The sequence below is a fragment of the Chiloscyllium punctatum genome, chromosome 2 (assembly GCF_047496795.1).
Source record: "Chiloscyllium punctatum isolate Juve2018m chromosome 2, sChiPun1.3, whole genome shotgun sequence".
NCBI lineage: Eukaryota > Metazoa > Chordata > Chondrichthyes > Orectolobiformes > Hemiscylliidae > Chiloscyllium > Chiloscyllium punctatum.
The window spans coordinates 126412810-126440517 of NC_092740.1; the positions used below are offsets into that span (position 1 = coordinate 126412810).

The following is a 27708-nucleotide window of genomic DNA, read 5'->3' on the forward strand; positions in this document are numbered from 1 at the left end:
GTGAGCGTGGATGTACATTTTGATCGGCATGGACCAGTTTGGGCCAAAGGGTCTATCTCCGTGCTGTAGGACTCTGACTACCTCAAGCTGATGACAAACCAAGGCCTGCTGCTTCATCAATGATCATCCCTACATCAAAAAGTTACAAGTTCAAATGTTCACTGATGATTTTCCAGCTCTATTCACACTTCCTGAGAATGAGAGAGCTGGATCACACCAACACTGACAGGTATCAGGTAATGACAAAGCCCAAGAGAAAGCCAAGCCACTTTCACTTGGCAAAAGGCATCAATGATTAGATTAGATTAGATTAGATTAGATTACTTACAGTGTGGAAACAGGCCCTTCGGCCCAACAAGTCCACACCGCCCCGCCAAAGCGTAACCCACCCATACCCCTTACCTAACACTATGGGCAATTTAACATGGCCAATTCACCTGACCTGCACATCTTTGGAGTGTGGGAGGAAACCGGAGCACCCGGAGGAAACCCACGCAGACACGGGGAGAACGTGCAAACTCCACACAGTCAGTCGCCTGAGGCAGGAATTGAACCCGGGTCTCAGGCGCTGTGAGGCAACAGTGCTAACCACTGTGCCACCGTGCCGCCCACGAATGTGACTGTGACTGTACTGTTAACACCTCAGTGAAGGAGAATCTTCAAAAAACAGCCCTATCAACCCTGTGACCGCAGCAATGTCCAGGTATTGTGACCTGTTCGGTGAAAAATCTCAACAGACTAAGATTGAAATGTGATTTCCCATTGCCTTATTAGAAAGACCCAGAGGTCAGTTAAAGGCCAATTACTATTGCTCAGGGAAATCTCCCCTTACAGCAGGTAACTCTACGGCAGCAGCACTGCCCACATCAAGCAGGTACAACATAGCAGTCTGTCTTTAAGCATGTTATGTGACACTTAAGTCGGAACACTGAACACTAAATTCAGGCAAAGCCAATCTATTGTCCTTGGTTAATTGAGAGCAGCAAGTGATTGACAGTATGTTTACCTGTTAGTAAACTGGACGAGTTCGACTTCATCCGAGCATTTTAATAGCAGCTCCTTTTTCTCTAGCAAGATTGCAGCACAGATGAAAAGTTCAAAAGTGTAATCATTATTGGTTGATGGCAACTCAGGCCTAATCTTGCCTTCTACAGTTTCAGAAAACAGAAAAACAAAATCAGTGAACATCAGAACCACATATAACAGCCAACTCTTTAAAAAAAGACGCAATATATTTATTTAAAAGGAGAGCACAGATTTACTAAAATTTAGAGGTTCTTTCAATTTTTCAAGTTGCTTTTCCTGATAAAGAAAGGAACTACTACTACCACCCTTTAGAAACTGGCTGCCGATGCGGTTAAATATGGGCGACTGTGCAGTAATATGTCTTAAGAAAAATAAAGAATGGGGCTCAATGAAAAGTGATCCAAGTTGTCATTATTCTATGAAATTGGAACATCAGGCAAACAGAGGTGAAGAAAGAGTGATGAATTTACACAAAAGCTTTATTTAAGCCATAGTTCTGGTATTGCAAACAGATTTGTGCTTCCTCTATAGAAAGCTTAAATTGAGGCTCACTAGGATGATCCCAGGGTGAGGAACTGAAGTTAGGAAACAAGGGTTCTGAGTCTGTTTTCATCAGAATAGGGAAGGTCAGAGATTTTCCATAAAAGCATACTTTGAGAAACATATCAGCCATATTCGAATGGCAGAGCAGACTCAATGGACCGAATAGCCTAATTTTGCTCCTATATCTTATGGTCTTATAAACACTTTTCATACTCTATGTAGAGAAAGGATGCTTCGTCTGTTTAGCAAGGGGATAAACAGCCATGGATTTGAAATTGGCACTAAATTTGAACAGGTCTGAAAACCATAAAACCTGATGGGCCACATAGCTTCCTCTGTGTTATACAGTTCTATGGACTATTTGAAAGCAGTAAGAACAGAGACATTTCTTTACAGAGAGGGGTGATGAGGCATGGGATGCTTTCCCATTATGAGTTGCTGATGGAAATATTCTGCATCTTTCAAAGGGAAAAGGAATACAAGTTTGGAGCTGAGAACTGTACAGGGGCTATGGAGAGTGTAGGACAATGGGAATGGTTCGGAATGCTCTTGCTTACAGCTAATACAGCCACTTAGGGCTGAACAATCTCCTCTGCACTGTAATCATCCATATAGTTCACAATTCAATATGAATCTTTTTAAAAGATCAGTACATGCTAATACTTCCATCCAAAGAATTCTAGAGTTGTAGTAGGCAGCTTAAAATCAGACTGTGCTGTTGATCAAATTTCCTTTAAAGTTATACTCATTTGAAATATCAGCAAAAGGGAATCCAATGCATTCTTGGAAAGTGAAAATTACCAACAGGGCTGAGGGGGGTTTTAAAGAGTGAATACAGGCACAATGGGCTGAATGGCCTTTTTCTGTGCTGTATGATTCAATCAATCACTCTTTCTTCCATTCGTCCCTCCAGAAAAGCCATCTAGTTTAGTGCTCCACATCATCTCCTTCTTCACATCATTATATGTATTTTCTTCAAGCAAATTCTTTTTAAGAACACCAACTATTTATGGCAGAGAAAGTCATCGTCTGTATGGAATGATAGAATAATTATATAAAAAAAAGGAGGCGGCCATTTGGCTCATCATACCTGGCCTGCTCTTTGGCAGAGCTATCCATTTGGCCTTAATCCACCCTCTTTCCTAACATCCAACAAACATTATCCCTTTCAAGTATTTGTCCAAATCCCTTCTGAAAATTACTGAACATGCCTTTCAGTAGCTCATTCAAGATTATAATAACTCACCTATGAACACTAGTTTATAGGATATTGTTCAGTTCTGGGCACTGCACCTCTGGAAGGTTTCAGTGGCATTTGATTTCAAAGCTAAAATAGTTAAAGTATGAGAACAAGCTTTATTGAGTAAAGCTGATTTAGTAATGACATGAGCAGTGTTTCGAATATTAAAAGTGTTTGATTGGGTTAGATGCAGACAATCTCTGATGGGGAAGTAAAGTATGGGTGCGTAACCTTAAAATTAGGGACAGATTACTCAAGGGTTATCCGGAAACACTTCTTCACACAAAGGGGAGTGGAAGTCTGGAACTCTCCTCTACCAAAGGGTTTGGATGCTGAGGAAATTGTGGCCTTCAAAGTTGAGCTCAATGGAAACTTGTTGGATGTTGGCATCAAGGGACATGGGAGTGAAGTGGATAAATGAGGTTGAACTGAAAAAAATCAAGTAACTAAATGGTGAAGTAGACTTCAAGAGCTGAATGATACCCTCCAGTTCCAACGTTCCTGAACTGTAATCAAAAATAATATTCCTTACTAACTAAAAGTGACTTTCTGGTTTGGGGCCTACGTTCTGCAGACCTACATGGAACATTACAATGAACAGAAAGGTTTTCTTAAAAAAAAAATCAGTCTTAAAGTGGGGGCTTCGGGAGTGAGGACAACTCCTAATTGACCTTGGGTTGATGGTGGCAAGTTGCATTCCTGAACAACTGCAGTCCATATGGTGTCAATCCAACCACAATACTTATCCTATAGTGGTTTACCACAAGTGAATGGCTTGCTAGATAATTTCAGAGTGCAGTTAAGAGTCAACCACAATACTTTGTATATGAAGTCAAAGTGGGTAAGGATGGTAATTTCCTTTCCAAAAGGGCATTAATGAATCAGATGTTTTTTTAACAACCATCTGCTAGTTTTGTGATTACTATCATTATTAAGGTAAGCACATTTTTGGTCGAGATTTTATGAAGCTTAAATTCACTCATATTGTCTCAAGAATATTAGTCTGGGCCTCTGGATTACTAGCTCAGTAACATTACCGCTACATGACTGTTCACCTGAATTAGTGCTCCCCTGCAATATAAATATATCTGGTATCTATCACAGAGTAACAGTAAATAGCTGGGTTTTTTTTTTAAGGTTTACAGTAGCAGTCCCCTGGGGATCAGTTTTAGATCCCCTCCTTGATGCAAATTAGTGATCTAGGCTGTGGTTTATCGCGACAAATTCAATACTTTCAATATGTATGGAGTACAGCATTAATCTTTAACAGAGCATAGACAGCTCAATGGAATGAGCAGGCAAGTGACAGATGAATTTTAAACTGGAGAAGTGAGCAGTAATTCAAATCAGTAGGAAGAACAAAGACAGGCAAAGGTATAATTGACTTGGGATAGATGCACACAAAATCACTGAAGGCAATGGAGCCGGTTGAGAAAATGGCTCAAAAGACATATGGATGCTCTACTTTATAAATAAGGGCTACAGTACAGGAACAAGGAAGTTGTGTTATGAAAAAAAATGGCTCGGCTTCAATTGGAGTAGTACATCCTGTTCTAGGTACTGTTCTTCAGGAAGGGTATGAAGGTATCTCGGAGGGTAGAGAAAAGTTTCATGATAATATTTCTAGATGTGGGGAACTGGAGTCAGGTGGATTGGGGATATAGGGCCATTTCTGGAGAAGGAGTTTTAATAGAGGTATTCAAAATCATGAGGTGTTTGGACAGGACGAGGTGAAACTGTACCCATTAGTGGAGGGATTGAGAACCAACGTATACAGATTAAAGAGGTTTGGCAACAGAAGCAACAGCAGCAAAGTAAAATTTTATGTAGTGAATCATTAGGATCTGGAAAGCACTGCCTGAAAGTGTGGTAGAGACAGGTTCAATTGGGACTCCCGGAAGAGAACTGGGTCCTTGTCCCCAACAGAAGAAAATCAATAGGTTTATGTGGTAAAGATAGGTTAGTGCATCTGGATCAAATGCTCCTAGAGAGCTGACACAGACAGTAAAGGCAGAAAGGCCTCCTTTCACTGCAGTCATTCTATGAACACAGTGAGGAAGTAATTCACAACCAAGAAAGGTGCTAGAGCTGTTTACATTTTCTTGTGCAGTTTATAGTGAACCTAAGAAGTCAAGAATAGAAAATTTAGCAAGGGAGTTTGGAATAGGTTTCCTAGGAGAAAGTGAGGACTGCAGATGCTGGAGACCAGAGGTGAAAAATGTGGTGCTGGAAAAACAAAACAGGCCAGGCAGTATCCAAGGAGCAGGAGAACCGACGTTTTGGGCATAAGCCTGAAGAACATCGATTCTCCTGCTCCTCAGATGCTGTCTGGCCTGCTGTGTTTATCCAGCACCACATTTTTCAACTCTGGAATAGGTTTCCACCATGAAGCATGGGCATAAATTGATTTGCAGCCATTACGTCAACTCTTGATTGCAAATAGTGCCTGAGGTGAACCAGCAGTGATCTCACTAGGAGTCTATTTAACAAACATAATGCAGTGGTCACTCCAGGGAGTTTCCCAGCAATGTGCTCAGGACTGCATATTCAGAAAACTTGCACTTTGCAATTGATATTGCACTTAATATCATTTTACAAATATGAGCAATGCATCACCCATAGAGAAACTTAGTGAAGCATTACAGACTGAACAAAGAGATGGAATTTTACTTAGGCAACTGCATTGGAGCTGAAATGGATTCATTTCAACATGTATCCCAAGTACAGTAATATTCATCATTTTAGTTTGCTTTTGAACACAGGTTCTCATCTCAGGATCACATCCCTCATCCTCTGAATCAGTTTAGTGAACTTGGCTGTACAAACTCCTATACAAGTGCATAGACGTACAGAAAACATTTTCAGGTCGATGGAGGAGTGTGAACAATTACATAGCATGTTCAAAAAAAGTCGGCAAAGAAACAGTGGGACAAGTGGCCTTCTGGACTATAAAATTCTATGGGCGAAAGTGAGGACTGCAGATGCTGGAGATCAGAGTTTAGATTAGAGTGGTGCTGGAAAAGCACATCAGGTCAGGTAGCATCCGAGGAGCAGGAAAATCGACATTGTGGGAAAAAGCCCTTTATCAGGAATCTCTTTAAGGTTGGAGTGGAATGTGTTGATGAGCTGCTCAACCTCCTCACGGGAGCACAAGGTGGCGCCAATGCAGTCATTGATGTAGTGGAGGAAGAGGTGGGGAGTGGTGCCATGTAACTACGGAAGATGGACTATTCTACATAGCCAACAAAGAGACAGGCATAGGTGGGGCCCATGTGGGTACCCATGGCTACCCCTTTCGTCTGGAGGAACTGGGAGGATTCAAAGGAGAAATTGTTACGAGTGAGGACCAGTTCAGCCAAAACAAATGAGAGTGTCAGTGGAAGGGTACTGGTGGAAACGTCAGGATAGGAAGAAACGGAGGGCTTGGTGGCCCTGGTCATGGCGGATGAGTCCTGATGAAGGGGTTTTGCCGCAACGTCAATTTTCCTGCTCCTCGGTTGCTGCCTGACCTGCTGTACGTTTCCAGCACCACTCTAATCTAGACGATAAAATTTTATGGTTCAGGCTTGGTTGAGCAGATGGATTTTTCTTGCCCTCATATTACAATGGAACTCCTGGGGAAATTGGTGTTTGATTAATATATCTATCCATGATGTGACAAATGAAAATGTAGCATGACATTTCAGCCAATAAGCAGAAACTTTATAATCAAACTCAAAAGCAACCTGTTCTATTTGACAGCTCAATGACACATTGTATTTAATTTCACCAGGTTACTCACCTGCCCTCTGGAAATGTGTCATTCTTTCTGAATGACGGGCACTTTCTGCTTCCAGTGAGTTTAGCTCGAGGTGGTGACTGCTAAGGATCTCAAACAGACGGATTGCATCGCTGTGCTCAAACTCTCGTTGAAACCCCAGGAGCAGCCACCTGCCAAAAGGAAAGGGAAGTCAGTTCCAAAGGGATAAAGTAGGATATGTTATTAGCCCACTTTTATTTAAAACCATCATTGTAGAGTTTCACAACACAAATAGGCCATTCAACCAACTGGTCCATGGACGATGATTCTGACTGTGGTTCCTATTTTGTAGGTTTGAGTGCATTGTGAGTAACACCTTCTTTTATCAGACAATAGGGAGCGTCTGAAATGAGCTTTCAACTAATATGGCAAACGTCGACGCTGACTTTGAGAGGACAGTGGACTAATTTTGGATCAGGCCAGAGATCTCAACCTAGAGAAAACCACAAGTCCTTATAGAAAATACGTGGGCAATGCAGAATTCCCTCCAAGCCACACACCATCATGACTCGGAGTTATACCACTTGATACTATATTCTGCCTCTCAAACTCACCTTCAATCAGAACTAACCAACACTAAACCTTTTGATTCAAAATCATGAAGGTTCTTCTTAGAATATATAGGAATTGCTTCCACTGGCAGGAAGGTCAGCAACCTGAGGAAGGAGACTTAAGATAACTTCTAAAAAGGACCTACCCTTCACCCTGCCAGAATACCCTCCCATTCCTTTCTCCCCCATAGCTCACTTCTTTCAATTGTTTCCTCAATTGCCTCAATAGAGTTCCACATTCTCCGGGTAAACTGACTTCCTCTGAATTCTTTATTGAATTTAATAATGACTGGCCTCATTGCCTCTAGCTCAGATCTCCCTTAACTTGAAACATCTTTTTCTTCACCATCAAGTCCTTCAAAACCATTAGGAGTGGACTTGCTTCCTGCTTATTGATTAGTGATTCAGTGTGGATGCTCATGACCACCACCTGCTAAAGGCAATAAGGTTGGCCAGCACACACTGGCCTTGTCAGTGAGGCCAACACCCCATGAAAGAACACAAGAAATGGAGACTAATTATGAAGTATTAGAACACCCAAGGAGCTCAACACTATCCAGAATAAAACGGCCTGCTTGATTGACAACCCATCTCTTACCTTAAACACAACTCTCTCAACCATCATTGGAAAAAAGGAAGCCTAACAAGGTAATTTATTTTTACACCTGCCAGAAATCCAGGGGAGACTTTATCCATTTTAAGAAAACAGTTAAATTGTTTTCCTGTGCATTTTACACATTTAACCTCGGTGATGAAAGCTCTTCAGTGAACTGGTGGATCTTATTAACCTCCCCCAGAGCACCTTAGACAAAACGAGCTGGTAATGTGCTCTAACACAGTATGGAGCCAACCAAACACTTCAGGCTTGCACATCAAACTTAGCCAGAAGGCTTATTAGCAGCCAATGGAAAAGAGAAGGTGAACAGAGCGCCTGCTCTCACCATAGTTTACAATACTGGCTCAATATTGAAAGGCTTATTTAAAATAAACCTTAGAAAGCGTTTTGCTCTGTTTGAGCTCACATTAAATGGTAGTGGTTTTTGTGACACTTCAGAATTTGAGGATTATACCCTTATATGGACGCACAAAATATTCCTATCCAGTTCTTCCCCCATCATCTGGAATGTAATATTACTCAGGTCTTTATTATGGTCTAGAATACAGTGCCTTAATATGTTGGTGGAAGCAAAATCAATTCTAACTTTCAAGCAAAACTTCAATTTATAGTGTCTTTGTAATGTCTCAAGGAACACTAAAATAAACCATGATAAAAAGCAACAGATGAAGCTATTAAATGGTCAGGTGATCAAAAGCTTGTTTAAAGTGACACATTTTAAACAACCTCAGAAAAGGAAAGTGAGAGGGAGAGGTGGGGCCCAACACTAAAGACATGGAGCCACAGACGTACAGAATGGAAACAGACCCTTCATTCCAACTTGTCCATGCCGACCAGATATCCTAAATTGGTTGAGTCCCACTCACCAGTATTTGGCCCATATCCCTCTAAACCCTTCCTATTCATATACACATCCAGATGCCTTTTAAAGGTTGTAATTGTACCAGCGTTCACCACTTCCTCTGGCAATTCATTCCATACATGCACCACCTCCTACGTGGAAAAGATGCCTCTTTTAAATCCTTCCTCTCTGACCCTAAACCTATGCGCTTTAGTTTTGGACTTGACTATTCACCCTATCCACGCCCCTCAAGATTTTTATAAACTTCTATAAGGTCACCCCTCAGCCTCTGACACTTCAGGGAAATTAGCCCCAGCCTATTCAGCCTCTGCTTATAGCTCAAGCCCTCCAATCCTGGCAACATCCTTGTAAAGCTTTTCTGAACTCTTGCAAGTTTCACAACATTCTTTCTATAGCAGGGTAACCAGAATTGAACGCTCTAAAACGGTCAGCTTGAAACCGACTCAAAAGTATAATGAAACTTTCTATTCCACATAGCAAACATTTCACTAAAGATGAAATTAATAGTTTCCTTTTTAAAGGCTCGTGACATTCATGTTCTGTGACTGAAGGAGACGGTTCCGTATTGTGAGCGCAATCCTCTGATTTTATAGCGGTAACATTTTGAATGGTTTGAGGTCACTGTCACTGCCTCAGATCTCCATTCTCCATGTTTTCCTTTTATTTAAAAGGAACTTTTCTTACCCATTTTATATGTGCAGGGAAACTATTGTCACTCTAAGTTTTCAGTGACCACACGGTGTACGGACATAACACATTCATTTCACTTGCTTCAGCTCTGAGCACCACACAAGTTGAGCTAAATAGCTTAGCTGCAGCCATTCCAAGACCAGCAGTAGCAGCCTTGTCTGTCACATCATTGATGGCAAAACAACCTCTCGACTTGTTCAATAGGTCGAGATACCTCTCACCCCCACCAACTCCATAAACTGTATGACTCACCAAAATCTAGGATCTGCTTTATGGAGGGGAGAACGGGAGAACTGAGAGTAACATTCGACCTGCTTCGGAATGGGGGTCTTTCATCAAAAAGCCGAAGAGCTACATGGTGCGCCCTGGGTCGTCAGGTGTATTCCTCATTAAAGAGTGGGTAGCGATTTTGGTTTTACCAAGCGATGCTGAGTGCGAGAGTGTGAATACTATGGAAGGCGGCTGGGCCCCTGTCTCTGGCAGCACTGAGCAGTGTGTCTGTACATTGGCCCTTCTCTGTCTCGGTCTTGGTTAGCAATGGGGGAAACAATTGAAATCAGATTACATGATAGGCGAGCATTAGAGGAGTTCAGAATCTCAAAGGTTAACAGTCTGAAGGAGACTAGAGGTTGAATGGGAAGAGGACAAAGAGCTTGCAAATTAAATTGAAGAAAAACTAAAACTGAGCAGTGAGGATCTGGAAAAGGCGGCCTAAGACTGTGGTTGAGACACGTTCTATTGTCATCTCCAAAAAGGAAACTGGATAAGCACCTGAAGGACATGCAAACTGCAAGGACAGGCGAGCAGGATTAACTAAAAATTGTTCTTGCAGAGAGATAGCACCGACCTTGTGGGTGAAATGTGCCTTAGCCATTCCCTGATAAGCCTTCTCTTTGCGCGATAAAAGCACCCTAGTTTGTACAGTTTTTACTGATAGTTTAAAACTCCGTTCAGTTGCTGCCCTACAGACACCCTTTTTCACTCTCCAACATTACTTAACCACTGAAAGGGTGAACATGGGGACAGGAGGTGGCTATTCAGCTCCTTGAACCTGTTGCACCACTTGATGATCCTTAATGAGATCCTTGTTTACTTCCATCTATCCACCTTGCTTTTGTAAGCTTTAAAATCTTTCCACAACAAAAATCAAACAAATCTCAGTTTTGAAATATTCAACTGACTCCCAGCTTCAACATTATTTTTGGGCAGAGTTACACATTTCTACTCCTTTGGCTGTGAAGTACTTCTTCCTGACATTATCCATTAAAGGCCTAGTTCTAACTTTAACACTATGTCCCTCCTCACCCAGAGGGGACTGTTTCTTTTCACCTACCCAATTTAAATGCTTTCACCACCTAATTAATCTCTTAATCCAATCACTCCTTAATAAGTAAAAAGCAAAAGAACTGTGGATGCTGTAAAACAGAAACAAGAACAGAAATTGCTGGTAAAACTTAGCAAGTCTGGCAGCATCAGTGGAGAGAAATCAGAGTTGACTCAGTTCTGAGGAAGGGTCACTCGACCCAAAACTGATTTCTCTCCACCAATCCTGCCAAGCTTTTCCAGCAAATTCTGTTTATGTTTCACTCTTTAATAATCACACAAACTCGAACTTTCTTCATAACATCCACGGCCTCTCTGAACCGCGTTGAGAAGTGAAGCCTAGATTAGAGTTTGAACGAAGGGCAGCCCTTCTGGGAACCAATGTCTTTCTCAGGAAAGAGGATGATTTACGGCTGTACCTTGTGGAGATTTTCACCTCAGCAGGGATGGAAGGAGGGCTGGAACCACAAAGCCAAATCTCGTGTATTCCGAAAACACCCAACATTTCTGACAAGGAAAGGAGTGGTTATAAAGCAGCTATTATTTATCTTACCTGTGGCAGAAGGTGAGTCCATTCATCCCATCCCTCAGGAGGTGAGCGTAAAGTTGCAAGTCCAGTTCCTTTAGAAGTTGTTCCTCAAGTCCTGGACAACCATGAAGTACATTGTAATTAATTAGTGCAAACAAAATTATAACCAAGAAAGTTGAGCCAAGACTTGCTTTTGATGATATCAGTGGAAACTCCTGGTAGAGACAGGCTATATCAACATCCTGGATGGTGTTATTGACTGGAAACTGAACTGGGGTAGTTATATAAATACTGTGGCTCCAACAACAGGTCAGAGACTAGGAATTCTGCAGCAAGTAGCTCACCATCTGACCCTCCAAAGCAGGTTCACCATCAAGGCATATGTCAGGAGTGTGATGGAATACTTCCCGTTTGCCTGAATGAGTGCAGCTTTAACAAGACAAGAAGCTGAACACCATCCAGACAAAACATGCCCACTTAGTTGGCACATCCACAAACCTTCACTCTCTCCACCACCAATACGGAGTAGCACCTTCCAAGCTATGAGCTCTACCGCTTAGAAGGACAAAGTCAGCAGATATAAGAGAACCGCCACGACCTTCCAAGTTTCACTCCAAGTCACACACCATCCTGACTTGGAAATATATTGCTGTTCCTTCACTGTTGCTGAGTCAAAATTCTCAAACGTCCTCCCTTACAGCATTGTTGGTCTACCTATAAACAATGGATTAGTGTGGTTTAATCGATAGCTCATCACCATCTTCTCAAGCGTAACTATTGACGGGTGATAAATGTTGGCCCAACCAGCACCATCCAAACTTCATGTATAAATAAGATAAAAACTTGACATCCATTGAAGTACTTTCTGGACTGTAGTCACTGTCACAATGTAGGAAACCCAGCAGATAACTCACACGGCAAATTCCCACAATCAATATCATCAGTTCTTTCTGGGATATTGCTCAAGAAATAAATACTGTCCAGGACACTGAAAAACTCCCATACTCTACTTTGAAATAGTGATATAGGTCTTTTAATTCCACCAGGACAGTTAGAAGGGAACTTGGTTTCATGTCTCAACAAAAGATCATAGATTACAGAATCCCTATAGTGCAGACAGAGGCCACTCAGCTCACTGAATCTGCACTGACCCTCCTGAGAGTATCCCATCTTATCTCCATAACCTCACATTTCCCGTGGCTAATCCCCCTAGCCTGCGCGTCCCTGGACACTATGGGTAATTTAGCCAATCCACTTAACCTGCACAGCTTTGGACTGGAGAAGGAAACCCACACAGACATGGGGAAAATGTCTGCATGGAGTTTGCAGTCACCCAAGGCTGCAATCAAACCCAGGTCCTTGGCACTGAGAGGCAACGGTGCTCACCACTGAGTCAGGCACCTCCAATTGTGCAACACAACAGCATCAGCTTTGAGCTCACATCCTGGCGTTGGAGATGGACCTGGCCCCAGAACCTTCTGATTCAGAGATGACTATGTTACTAAGTGAGCCGCAGATGATAAACTTCAAAGTTTGGTCTGTAAGTCAGTACAATATATAAAACAAGCCCATTTTTCCAGCTGCAAAAATAATGTTTATGCATCTACCCAGCACAGGTTGACACTGCTCTTGCCTTACACGTTCATAATTTTGTACTCATGTTAGTAGTCAGTTTCAATTTTTCACCCCATGAAGGAAAGTTTTGCTTAATAATATTATATAACTGAGTGCATTGGACCAAGCAGGAAATAGCTGTATGGTGAAAATGCATAGGAGATTAAGATATGGCTATGTTTTGAGTCAAATGCTGACGTCACTTAAAAATGGTGACCATGCACACACATACAAAGTGGTTGTTAATTTTACGCTTGGTGTAGAATTCAACCCTCGTTTTTGTGAAGTGATTTTTGAGGCTTCAAGGTCAATTTATATGCTGGCATCGACAGAAGTTTAAGATTTAGAACTGGATCTCTTTCTTTCCACCCACACCCCTAACCTCAGGCAGAGAACTGAAAAAGTTAACTGAAATAAATTCACACAGCACAGTTTCATTTCCTTGCACAGAGCCTATTCTTTCTCAGAAAAAGAATAGTTTCATCTGAGATTTTAAAATCCTCATTCTTGTTTTAAAATCCCTTCATGGCTTTCTCCTCTCTATCTCTAATTACTGGCAATCCCAATACCCTCCATGATGTGTGTGTTCCTTTAATGCTGACATCTTGTGCAATCCAATTTTAATGGTGACTATGTTTTCATTGCCTAGGACTCGAGCTCTGGAAATCTTTCCCTAGGCCACTCAAGCTTGCTTATCCTTGAGACAATCCTTAAATATCTACCCTTTTGACCAGGATTTTGATCATCTGGCCTAATGCTCCCTATCTAGTTCAGTTATGTTTTGTTTTATAACACTTCTAATACTGCATTGGCATGTTTGTATTACATTAAATGTGTGATATATAAAGGTTGTTTTCTTGAAATATTCTGCCCTTTAAGCACATTGCCAGGGTAGGGAAGGCAGCGTTTGGTATGCTTGCCTTTATAGGTCAGTGCATTGAGTATAGGAGTTGGGAGGTCATGTTGCAGTGTACGAACATTGGTTTGGCCACTTTTGGAATATTGTGTGCAATTCTGGACTCCCTTCTATAAGGAGGATGATGTGAAACTAGAAAGGGCTCAAAAAAGATTTAAGAGGATATTGCCAGAATTGGAGAATTTGGACGAAAGGGAGAGGCTGCATAGGCTGGGGCTGTTTTCCCTGGAGCATCAGAGGCTAAAGGGTGATCTTATAGAGCCTTATAAAATCATGAAGGGCATGGATAGGGTAAATAGGCAAGCTCTTTTCCCCAGGGTGGGAGAGTCCAAAACTAGAAGGCATAGGTTTAAGGTGAGAGGAGATATAAAATGGACCTAAGGGGCAACTTCTTCATGCAGAGGGTGGTGCGTGTATGGAATGAGCTGCCAGAGAAAGTGGTGGAGGCTGGTACAATTATAGCATTTAAAAGGCATCTGGATAGGTATATGAAAAGGAAGGGTTTAGAGGGATCTGGACTAAATGCTGGCAAAGGGGACTAGATTAACTTAGGATGTCTGGTCGGCATGGACAAGTTGGATTGAAGTAAAATCCCATATCAGTACTTCACAGAACAAAATGTTTCTCCTAGGAGTACTGGTTAATGTTTATAAAGCCATTATCATGAATATTTCTATTAAATCTCACCTTCATCTTCTCTAAAGAGAACAAGCCCAACTTCTTTAATTTCTGAGCTACTGAAGTCCCGTATGCCAGGTATTGTTCTAGTATCTCATCTGCACCCCCTCCAATGTCTTCACATCCACTAATTTCACAGCCTCAATGAGCAATGGAATTGCTTTGAGTCAAAGATAATTAACGATTTGGATTGTGCATTTTGGAAAGGTAAATCAGTACAGGGCTTTTTAAATGCCTAATAGTAAGGTCCTGGGGAATGTTGCTGAACAAGGAGACCTTGGAGTGCAGATTCACAGTTCCTTGATGGTTGCAGGTAGATAGGATAGTGAAGAAAGTGGATAAAGGTATGTCTGCCTTTATTGGCCAGTGCATTGAGTATAGGAGTTGGGAAATCACGTTGCAGCTGTACAAAGGATGAGGAGTGATCTCACAGAAGTTTATAAACTCATGAGGGCATGGATAGGGTGAATAGCCAAGATCTTTTCCCCTGGGTAGGCAGAATCCAAAACTAGAGGACACAGATTCAAGGTGAGAGCAGATAGATTTAAAAGTGACCTAAAGGGCAACTTTTTCATGCAGAGGGTGGTGCAAGTATAGAATGAGCTGCAGGAGAAGTGGTGGGGGCTGGTACAATTACAACATTTAAAAGCTATCTGAATGGGTATATGAATTGAACGGATTTAGAGGGATCTGGGTCAAATGCTGACAAATGGGACCGGATTTATTTAGGACATCTGGCCAGCAAGAATGAGTTGGACCAAAAGGTGTGTTTCCATGCTGTACGACTCTGACTGTATAAACGCAGAGTATAAAGCTGCAACCTGATCATGTCACAGTTACTGAACAGGAGATGGCAGCAAAGTGTCAAAATCAGTAACACAAACAGCAGAATTAGTAAAAACCCGCAGATCACAAACAGTAACGTATAAAGAAAGCACATACTGGGACTAAGTCAAAGTAAGTAGAAAAAGTGCCAGGCCTCAGTGACCTCCGTTGTGTGGAGAGACTGGAGTTACTAAGATTGAACAGGAAAGTAATGGGAAGATTTAATGGAGGCTTTCAAAATCAGGAGGTTTGAGTAAATCAGGAGTAAATCCACTGGCAGATGGGTTAATAACCACAGGATAGATTTAAGATAATTTAGGAAAAGCAGAGACAAGGGGGTGTGGGGGAGAAATTCATTTTAACACAATTGGTGATGATTTGGAATATACTGCCTGAAAAGAACGGGGAGGGCAAATTCAATCCTCCTGCTAAAAATGGGAGGTGGAGAAACAGTCGAGAAGAAAAACTAATTGTGCGACTGCTGGAAAGAGCTGTTATTCTTCAGTTCCTCTCTCCTTTGTGTACTTCATAAATTTTCCTTCAATGTGTCTGCAGTATTTGTTTCAATTACTTCCTGTGGTAGAGAGTTCCTCATTCTCCCCCACTCTCTGGCTAAAGAGGTTTTCTCATTAGATTTATTCAAAACTACTCCTTTTATGGCCTCATGTTTTAGAAATGGAGTCGGGTTCTTTAGATCTAACTTATAAAATTCATTCATAACGATAAAGGCAGCTATCAGGTCACACCTCAACTTTCTGGTTTGTGAAGAGAAGGCCAAATCTGTTCCAGGGCACGAGGAGCTCTTGTGAGCAAGTGTCTCATGTTGAGATGTGAAATTTAAATAAATGTCACTGCAAATGACACCCACGATCATCTGAAGTAGTGCTGAGTAGTACAAATAATTGCCAAGGTGATGATCCAGGTCACCTGCCCTACTGGTACCAGAGTGGGATCAGAGAAAAACAAAAAGTCATTTGTAGGTGTTAGCTAGAGTGCTCAAATTTCCAGGGATTCTCACATCAAGCAACAACCCTGTGAGTGTCAGTATGACCAGAAAACTGCAACTCAGTATATAAGAATTGGCTCTGGTATTTCTCAAGTTTAGCCGTCTCTGACTTTAAAAATATTGAATGACCCTGCTTCCACCTCACTGAGGGAGAATCCCCATGTTTCTTTTTCTCTATTTTGTTTTTGTGACATCACCTTAAGTTTCACTTTCCTGCTTGGAATGATACTGCTCCTTCACTTTGTATATCTTTATTTCTCCTCCCTCGCAACATTATTGTCCCCTTATGGATTCCAGACTGAGCAGGGTTTCTTCACCACTTCAGGTTACGTGATTGCTTTTCAGTTGGTCCCAGAGAGTGTCTCAACTCTCAGATGCTTGAGTGTTAAAATCCTAATCCATATTTTTGTACAGAAATTCAGGCTGAGATTCCCAGAGCAGCACAGAGTATGCCGGACTCTCAGAGATGCCACCTCACAGTTCATAGGTTAAACTGAAGCACCATCTGCTACATTGACACCTCAACACTGGATGAACAGGTCATTTTATGAGGAAAGATTGGACAGGTAAAGCACACATCCACTGGAGTGGAGGAGATTGACTGGAAATTTTATTGAACAGAAGATCCTGAGGGGGACTTGACAGGCTAGCTGCTGAAAGCATGCTTCCCCTTTTAAAGGTGACTGGATCGAGGAGATACTGTTTAAAGATAAGGGGTTTCCCATTTAAGATGGAGATTGCAAGAAATATCTCCTCTCAGAGGGTCACTGAGTCTGTGGAACTTTCTAGGTGGAAGCAGGATCATTAAATATTTTTAAGCCAGAGACAGTCAGATTCTTGATCAATAAGGAAGTCATACGGTATCAGGTGTTGCAGGGAAGTAGATTGACACTACAATGCAACCAGCCATAATCCTTACGAGTTATGGAGGAGGCTCGAAGTGCCAAATACCCTACCCTTGTGCCAAACTCATTTAAGCTCTCATTGATTTTTTTGAATGACATTTAGGCCCTCAATCAGCACAGACAACAAAATCAATATACCATTCTCACACTAGTGTCTGTGAAAGCTTGCTGTGCTGCCATGTTTGCTCAAACAGTGACTGACACTTCAAAATGTCCTTCACAGATTGTAAAGTGTTTTGGCAAACTCTGAAGTCAAAGCAGATTCACAAATGCACACATTTTTTTTCTTAACTCTATCTTTTAGCTTTCCTTGGGGTTTTGATGCACGTTTACACCCTAGAAAACACCTTCAGAATTTCCATCCACACTTAGATCGATGCATTGTCATTCTGCTGGCAACGGGAAAGACATGATTTGTAAAGAAAATTGCAGCATGTAAACATCTAATTTTAATGTAATTGAGTAGGGAATAACACCGAAAAAGTCCAATTGTTGTCTCTAAACAGGAAGAGGATGGGGAGTATTAGATAAAAGTAGAAGCTGTAAGGTCATACAATTTAGGAGCAAAATTAGGTCATTTGGTCCATCGCATATAGACTGGGTGGTTGAAAAGGCATTTAACAGACTTGCCTTCATTGCTCAGTCCTTTGAGAATAGGAGTTGGGAAGTCATGCTGAGTTTCTACAGGATATTAGTGAGGCCTCTTCTGGAGTACTATATCCAGTTCTGGTCACAGTGTTATAGGAAGGATACTATTAAGCTGGAGTGGATTCAGAAGAGATTTACCAGGATCTTGCCAGGTCTGAAAGGTTTGAGTCATAAAGAAAGGCTAAATAAGCTCGGACCCATTTTTTACCAGAATGTTGGAGGTTGAGAGGTTAACTTTATAGAGGTTTATAAGATCATGAGGGGCATAGATAAGGTTAGTGGTAGGTGCCTTTTCTTTAGAAGAAGGGATTTCAAGATGAGGGGGTATATTTTTTAAGGCAAGAGGAGAGATTTATAAAAAGACATGGGGCAAATGTTTCACAGAGGGTAGTTCACATGTGGAATGAACTTTGTGGAACCTTATAAGAGGTTCATAAAATCGTAAGGGGCATGGAATGAGTAAATAGATAAGGTCTGTTCCCTGGGGTGGGGGAGTCCAGAACTAAAGGGCATCAGTTTAGGGTGAGAGGGGAAAAAAATTAAAAGGAACCTAAGAGGCAACTTTTTCATTTAGAGGGTGATGTACATATGGAATGAGCTGCTAGAGAAAGTGGAGGAGGCTGGTACAATTACACCATTTAAAAGGCATCTAGATGGGTATATGAATAGGAAGGGTTTATTAGGTAATGGGCCAAGTGCTGGCAAATGGGACTAGATTAGGTTGGGATATTTGATTGACATGGATGAGTTGGACCGAAGGGTCTGTTTCCATGCTGTACATCTCTATGACTGTGACTCAGTGTGGTGGATGCTGGCACAAGTACAATGTTTAAAAGACATTTGGACATATGTACATGAACAGGAAAGGTTTGGAGGGATATGGGCCAGGAGCAGGCAGGTGTGGCTAGCTTAGTTTGGGATTATGTTTGGCATGGACTGGTTGGGCTGAAGGATCTGATTCTGTGCTGTATGAATCTATGACTCTAAGTCTGTTCCACCATTCAAATATGGCTGATATGTTTCTCAATCCCATTCTTCTGCCTTCACCCTGTCACACTTGATAGCCCTGCTAATCAAGATCCTATCACTGTCTTAAATATACTTACTGGCTTGGCCTCCACAGCCTTCTGTTGGTTTTTAAAGGCTTCCCAATCATCTTCACCATATTTTGTACTTTTGCTTTTAGGCTGCCCTGGATTTCCTTGGTCAGACATGGTCATGTCATCCTCCCCTTAATATGTTTCTTCTTCCTTGCGAAGAATTACTGCTGTGCCTCTTGAATTTGCCCCCAAAACTCCTGCCATTGCTGCTCCACTGTCTTCCCTGCGGTGCTCCCCTTCCAATCAACCCTGGCCAACTCCTCCCTCATGTCTTGATCGTAACTTTTACTCAATTGTAATATCATTACATCTGAAAGTGGAGTCACAGGTAGCTAGGGTAGTGAAGGTGGTGCTTGGTAATCTTTCCCTAATTGGTCAGTGCATTGTGTATAGGAGTTGGGTGGTCATGTTGCGGTTGTACAGGACACTGGTTAGGCCATTTGTGTCCAATTCTGATCTCCCTGCACTAGCAAGGATGTTATAAAACTTGAAAGGGTTCAGAAAAAACCTACAAAGATGTTGCCAGGGTTGGAGGGTTTGAGTTATAGGGAGTGGCTGAATAGGCTGGGGTTGTTTTCCCTGAAGCATCAGAGGCTGAGAGGTGACCTTATAGAGGTTTATAAAATCATGAGGGGACATGGATAGGCTAATAGACAAGGTCTTTTCCCTGGGGTGGGGAAGTCCAGAACTAGAGGACATAGATTTAGGGTGAGAGGGGAAAGATATAAAACAGACCCAAGGAGCAACTCTTTCACGCAGAGGGTGGTGCATGTATGGAATGAGCTGCCAGAGGAAGTCGAGGAGGTTGGTCTAATTACCACATTTAAAAGGCAGTTGGGATGGGTATATGAATAGGCAGGGTTTAGAAAGATATGGGCCAAGTGCTGGCAAATGGGACTAGATTAATTTAGGATATCTGATCGGGGTGGACGAGTTGGACCAAAGGATAGGTTTCCATGCTGTACATCTCTATGATGTCTGATATGATTCCAACTTCTCCCTCCCGAACTGCCGGGTGAATTCAATGTTGTGATCACTGCTCCCTAGGGGTTCCTTCACATTCATCTCCCTAACCAAGTCTGCCTCAATACACATTATACCCAGAATTACCTGTTCTCTGGTGGACTTTACCACAATATGCTCCAAAAAACCATCTCGTAGACATTCCACCAATTCCTTTTCTAGGGACCCACTGCCAACCTGATTTGCCTGGTTCACCAGCACATTGAAATCTGCCCTGTTTATTGTAATAGTTCCTTTCTTAAATGCCTTTCCTATTTCCTGAAATACTTTTTGCCCTGTATCCTATTTCTCCCATCAGGGTCGACTTACCTTTGCAGTTCCTCTACCCACACAGATTCTACATCTTCCAACCCAATAATTGTGTCTTGCTCTCAACTTAATTTCATTTCTTCCAAAACAACACAACTCTCTGCCCATCTGCCTGCCCTTTCAACAGGACGTGTATCCTTGTGTGTTTACCTCCCGGCGCGGATTTACTTGCATCAGGTCTCCATGACGTCCTCAACATCATATGTGCCAATTTCAATTTTCACCACAAGCTCATTTACCTTGTTTAATATACTGTGCGCAGGATTTAAGTACAATACCCTGCATTGACCACCCCTCTTCTCATAGCTGTCCTCCTTACCGACTGAGCCTGAAAACCCAGAGTTTAAAGGAATATTAGGACCGATGACTAAAAGCTGGATTAACGTACACCTTTTGCCAAGAGAGAGTCTCACAGGAGGAAATAGAGTTGGGTATACATAAAAACAATAGGATATCAGCCCAAACCTGAATGTATGGCTAAAGCAGACTTACTGATTTTCCTCATCAAGCCTTCTTCTTTGAAGTCATAAGAAATCTTCTCAAAGTAGAATGCAGAGCACCAGTATGCATCCACTTCAGAGTCCAGTACCTCTAAGAAGCGGCTAACGAGGTCATTCATGCCTTGAACATAGCTTACATCTAAAAACGCAGAAGTAGAATACAGTTTTAGAGGATACACATTGCAAACACCTTCTTTACAAGTTGTTTTTAGATCCAAAATGTCTTTGCTATAAGTGTTAATTTTACAAATGGACTACATTATCCTTTTGTCATTCTATAATTGCCTTCAGAATGAGAGATTTGGCTTTTAAAAAAATTGATTCACACATTGAGAGTATCACTTACAAGGCCAGCATTTATTGCCCGTCCTTAATTGTTCTTAAGGTGGTAAAACTGGAGCAATTCTGTTCTCAAAATGGCAGGATAATTTCCTAAGCTTTGATAATATGTCACTCTTATAGTTTGCATTAAAATGAAGTTAATCATTATTGTTAGCTCAGTGGCTCGCACTCTCCTCTCTGGTTCCAAATAGGTATTTTCAAGCCCTAGCGCAGAATGCGCACATAAAATCCAAGCTTGGACACTCCTTGGGTAGTTCTGAGGGAGCACTGCACTGTCATATTTTGGCGAAGAAGTTAATGCAAGGGCCATCTACCACTTCAGATGGGCATAGGAAATTCCACAACACTATAATGATCAGCCGAGGTATTCTTCCTGGTGTTCAGACCACAATTCTTTTACGACTATTCCTTTTGTATCACTGCATTCATGGCATTACATATTATGTATTAACCAATACTGTCTCAGAGCTTGCTGGTTGGTACATAATATATAATGCCATGAAATTATATATAAGTCCCATTCCCAGAGCATGCCTTTGTTTTATATTTGAAAAGTGACACAGAATCACAGTGAACAAAATTCATCCCTCTCCAGCCTGACCCAGAATCACACTTCCACCACACACTCCCCCTCCCCGGACACTCTTCATTCACTGATTCCCAGCTCACCCCACAATCTCTTGATCCACTTCTCTTGCATTTGGACTCCTGTACCTACCTGCAGGTCAATTACAAGATTATCTGATTTTTGTGAACCTGATATTCACGTTAATTACAGACTTTCATCATTGTTTCATCATTTCATCATTTCATCATTTCTAAATCTCTTTGGAACATGAAACTTGCTACAGAAATGCAAAACCCTATTTTTAAATAAACAACCCAAGTAAACAATACTCAAAAGGCAGCAAGTGTACCTGGATGAAATGCAGCAAAAGTGATTAGTATATCTCTCAACACCATTAGGTTGATCACACCATCATTTCTAGGGAACAGAACAAGCACATTTATTAATAGATCATCAGAACAGGTAGATTCCATTTTATTATTACTGTTGTGGTGTCAAACATACAGCTTTAAGCAGAGCCAATCCCACACTCATCCGACAACATGCCAAATAGAGTAACCTGCATTTATAAAAAAAAACCTATGAATGACACAAAGTACTGTATTCAATTCTGGGCACCACACCTTAGGAGCTACATAATTAATGAACTGGGCCTGTGGCAAATATGAGGAAACAAAATAAGAAGGAGATAAAAATCTACTTGGTTTCACCCCAATCTGCCTATCACAGGTAGATCTATCCACTACTGTGTCAGTAAGGGTAATCACTGTACTGATTGTAATGAGGTCAGCCAGGTACACCTCATAGAATGAGTTCCCTGATGAGGGCTGTTAATCTGGTCAAAATAAGTACTGGCTGAGAGCTGGATCTTGTCCAGGACTTTCTATCTGCTAGTAAAAGGTGACTTGGTGATGGGCTACTGTCCTCTATGGGGTTATTTTAATCACCATAGAGTCATTTTGGGGATGAAATCCTGCCTTCACATGGAGAATAAATATCTCTGGTGGAACCATCATCCTCCTAAATGGGAGGATCTTGCAAGTTAAAACTGAGCATCCATGAGGCACTGTGGGCCAATAGCAGAACTATACTCAACCATAATGTGTAATCTTATGGTCCAGCATATCCCCACACTACCATTAAACCAGGGGACCATCCCTGACTCAATGAAGGGTGCAGAAGGACATGCGAGGACCATCCACAAGATGCAGCGCAGAAACTCCAAGCTTCTTCAACATCGTCCAAAACCACTACTCTACCGACTAGAAAGTAGCAGATGCACAGGAACATCACACCTCCTTGATTTGAAACTATATTACCTTTCCATCATTCTCACCGAATCTAAATCCTGGGGAACACCTTTCCTAACAACGCTATGCACATTGTTACACCACAAAATTGGGGAGGTTCATCAGAACAGCTCCCAACCAACTTCGCTGGAGCAATTTGGAGGGATACTAAAGACTGGCTCTGCCAGAGACATTCATAGTCCCTTGAACAAAAAAAACAAAATTTATTGGTCTTGGGGGGAGTGCATACTTGATTTACCAGAATAACCCCTGAGAATCAATGGTTAAAACAGGAGGAGAGATTACATAAATTTAGAATTAAAACAGAACACGCTGGAAATACACAAGAGATCAGGGGCATCTGTCTACAGAGAAAGAGTGTTAAAGTTCAATGCCTTTTCATGAAAACTTACTGTACATTTGAAAGCTCACTGAACTTTAACATTAACTCTGTTTGTCATCCCACAGAGACTGCCTGACTTGAGTATTCCCAACATTTTCTGTTTTCATTTCATTTCAGTTCAAAACCCAATATATTCCTTCCATTTACCTAAATTATGGTTGCATTCCCTGGATCTAGATGGTGAAGGGTTAACTTGATCAGAGTTTACAAGATTTCAGGGGGAACTTATAAGATTAAATCTGACTGAAACTGCATTCACTGGTTAGATTGTTGAGGGCAGAGATATACAACCCGAATATTAGGCCAGACTTTGCAGGACTGAAATTAGGAACTATTATTACAAAGTGTGGTAGATTTTAGAAACTCTTTTGCAAATTAAAAATTACACTTCATCACTTGTGAGGCACGGACATAGGTGACATAATGGCTCAGTGGTTAGCACTGCTGCCTCAACAGCTCCAGGGACCCGGGTTCAATTCCAGCCTCGGGCGACTGTCTTTGTGGAGTTTGCACATCCTCCCTGTGTCTGTATGGGTTTCCTCCGGGTGCTCAGGTTTCCTCCCACAGTCCAAAGATGAGCAGGTCACTATTGCCCATAGTGTTAGGTGCATTAGCCAGGGGTAAATACAGGGTGGGGGAATGGATCTGGGTGGGTTACTCTTTGGAGGGTCAGTGTGGACTTGTTGGGTCGAAAGGCCTGTTTCCATACCATAGGGAATCTAAATAAAAATTCTTGTAAATTTTAAATTGATAGATCTTTTGTTAGCTAAATGTATTAAGGGATACAGGGCAAAAATGCTACATATTAGATTAGATTACTTACAGTGTGGAAACAGGCCCTTCGGCCCTACAAGTCCACACCGACCCGCCGAAGCATAACCCACCCATTCCTGTACATTTACCCCTTTACCTAACACTACGAGCAATTTAGCATGGCCAATTCACCTGACCTGCACATCTTTGGACTGTGGGAGGAAACCGGAGCACCCGGAGGAAACCCACGCAGACACGGGGAGAATGTGCAAACTCCACACAGTCAGTCGCCCAAGATGGGAATTGAACCCGGGTCTCTGGCGCTGTGAGGCAGCAGTGCTAACCACTGTGCCGCTGTGCCGCCCACAAGAAGTTGATTGTAGTGAGCCTGACGTGATATAGATTGTAGATCAACAAAAATCTGTGTGGTTATAGAGCTAAATGATCTATACCTGCCTCAAAAGTGATTTACCAACGTAGGATTTGAAAGCAATCAATTGACCTAGTATATTGATACATTAGATTTAAAAACAAGTGCACACTTACTGATAGTAATCCAAGACTCGTTCAGTTCTAGGCACATCTTTGTCTATGATCCTAATTGCTTCATGCAGTTCATGTACATTGATTTTCTGACGATCCACATAAAACTGAGAATAGTTTACAAAGAGATTTATCTTTATGTCATCCTACAAATTTTTTTAATTTAAATAATTTTCAATTGTATATCTAGATCAAAAGATTTGGGCATCATGAAAACAGATTATAGGAAAAATGGGATTGTTCTCCCTGGAGCTGATATGTTTAAGGGCAACTTAATAGACATGCTCAAAATCATAAAGGGTTTTGCCAACAATAAATAAGAAGAAACTGCTTCCAGTAGCAGGAGAGCGAGTAACCAGATGACAGGGATATAAAGTAATTGTGAAATGATAAGCAGTGGTGGGGAAGGTTTTTTTTCTACACAAATTGCTTTGATCCAGAATAGAGCCTGAAAGAGCAGTGGAAACAAATTCAAAGGCAATTTTCACATGGAAACTGGATAAATACATTAAGTGGAGAAAATATTTAAATAAATGCAGAAACATCAGGGGAGTGGGGCTAATTGTTTTTTGGAAGAACTAGCAAGGAATGATAGACTGAATAATTTCCTTCTGTGCTACAAGACTTTTTGTTTCCATGGTTAGAAGGGTCAATGTTAGATGAACAAAGTTCAATGATGACAAGTGTAGGCCAGATTTCAGCCTGACAACATATGTACGGAATCTCCTGCAGCCTCAATCTTCGGAGATCTCTAAACTCATCTAATTCCAGTCTTTTAAGCATGTCTAATGTTCACTGCTTCACCATTAGCAACTTAAGTTCAAAAATTTCCTCCCAAAACTGCAATCTCTCTCAGTCTCCTTCATTTAATACATGCCTTAAAACCTAACTGTTGACCACGCTTTTGGAAACTCTTCTAATAACTCATGTAACCAGGAGTCACATCCTGTGATATTATGCTCTTGATAAGCACTCTGGAATGCTTTGTGATGTGAGACAGTATATAAATAAGCTATATTGTGTTTAACAATTTTTTTCTGTAACACCTGAAAAATCAACTGTTGCAATGACACTAGCAATCACTTTGGTCAATTCAGTTTCTGAGTTCTTCTCCACACAATGAAAAATTTCAACAACCAACTAAAAGCCTTTTAAAATGCAGAAAATATTGCAATTATAGATTCTGCACACGGGTAACATGATATCCTGTGACCTGGATAAGATCTCATCAAAATACATTCTTTAAACAGGTGGGGCAACACCTATGGAGAGAAAGTCAACATTTTAGGTTAAAGTTTAATAGTGGTCTGAAGGTGATGGACTCAACTTTGAGAAGTCAATAGATTTGCTGAATCTTTTGCTGGAAACTGTCATCGTATGGCACTACCATGACATACAAATGTGACTGACTGATCCGGAATCTTAACTGTTTCTCACTCCACAGATGCTGCCAGACCTACCACCAACCTCGAGTACAGGTTGACTGCCAAAAGCTTCTCATTTGGAACATATTCACATTACACTTTAACATTGACCGTGTCACTGAATATTGCAAAACAGATATCCCAGAGATTCTGATTTACAAAACAACCTTGTTCACGTTATTCTCTCCAAACAAGGCTAACTGGAATAAAAAGCAGAATGACTGAATAATTAGAGGAAAGAGGACATTCACTAATGGAGGAAGGACTTTGTGTAAATTGATTGTAGTAGCCTCGGATGAAATCAGAACGGATGCAGTCATCAAATTATTCAAGAAATATGGGATATCAACACACTTGATGGGACAGAGAATGATGTCTCAGGAATGATATGGACAATAACTATGTGATTGCCAATTATTATCCATATGATGCCCTTCAAGAAGCAGATAGGGATGAGTTATTTGGTTCTAAAGAAGGGCAGATGGTTTGGCTTTATGGGTTATATATATTTCATATACATTATGTGCATGTTCTGCTGCTAAACTATTATTTTCTGTACTTTAGAAACTTAATTAAATTGTTAAAATTTTCAAATGGCTTTGGAATTTGATGAATTTGCAGAATTAAGTACACAGAAATTATTGTTGATCTTCATGAAGATTACTATTTTATAAAATAAAGAAGCTTTATTGCCTTTTGTGCTTGATTTGGGGCAGGATTCAGGGGAACAGTCACTGACGTTGCGATTGGCTGATGCACAGGTGGCATGGTGGCTCAGTGGTTAGCCCTGCTGCCTCACAGCACCAGGGACCTGTGAACAATTCCAGCTTGGGTGGCTGTCCATGTGGAGATTGCATACTCTCCCCATAACAGTGTTGGTTTCTGCCAGGTGCTCCTGTTTCTTCCCATGGGAATGTTGGGGCGGGGGGGTGGGGGAATAGAGAATTGTTAGGGATGCTGTTTGGAGCGTCAGTACAGGCTCAATAGGCTGAATGGCCTCTCTCTGCACTGAAGGAATTCTAGGATACCACTGTAAACAACTGGCTAGCAAGGCAAAGGGAGACCCCTTGGAAATATTACCCATGTATAAGTCGATCCCCTACTATTTTATTAAAATATCTGGTCACAGGAGCTGCATTTTTACACTAGAATGCATGATGTATTTCAGATTTCTAGCTTGTAGTATTTCTGCCTTTCATTTAAGTTATATCAAAATGTCTTATGAATGAATTCATCCCATTCCTTGCATGAGAAGTAGAATATATTCAAGTTACAGGATGAAGAAAATGCCAACATCTTCAGTGCCACAGTTTCAGCCATAATTTTAATGGGAGCAATCCAATGTGGAAATGTTTCAACATATTGGGCAAAAGGCGGTCAAGAAGTGACTCTGGCAGAACAGGAAAAGGTCCCATCTGCCAATTGCCGCTCAGTAATCTGGTTTTAAATTTGCCTCGTGCATGATAATCTGTATTCCAGTGTAGTAAAGGGAGTTAGAGAAATACTAGATGCATCGGTGGTCATCTTCCAAAATTTTATGGGCTCTGAAGAAATTCCTATAGGTTGGAGGATGGCAAATATAAACCCTGCTATTTAAAAATGGGAGAGAAAAAAAAAACAATGAAATAAAGACCAGCTTGATTACTACCAGTCATGGGGAAAATGCTCCAGTCTTTTACAATC

At 41.3% G+C, this 27708-nt stretch overlaps 1 protein-coding gene across 3 annotated transcripts in view; it reads right to left on the reverse strand.

Moving 5' to 3' along the window:
• LOC140488967 (TBC1 domain family member 15) overlaps positions 1–27708 on the reverse strand; it is a 51772-nt gene that overhangs the window by 3921 nt on the left and 20143 nt on the right. For all 3 annotated transcript variants that reach the window (XM_072588204.1, XM_072588198.1, XM_072588212.1), the window contains exons 4-9: positions 24605–24708; positions 21963–22030; positions 20696–20842; positions 11204–11294; positions 6591–6739; positions 1007–1148 (exon numbers count right to left, since the gene is read on the reverse strand). In XM_072588204.1, the coding sequence (XP_072444305.1) occupies positions 1007–1148; positions 6591–6739; positions 11204–11294; positions 20696–20842; positions 21963–22030; positions 24605–24708 (701 nt within the window). The remainder of the gene's footprint in view (positions 1–1006; positions 1149–6590; positions 6740–11203; positions 11295–20695; positions 20843–21962; positions 22031–24604; positions 24709–27708) is intronic.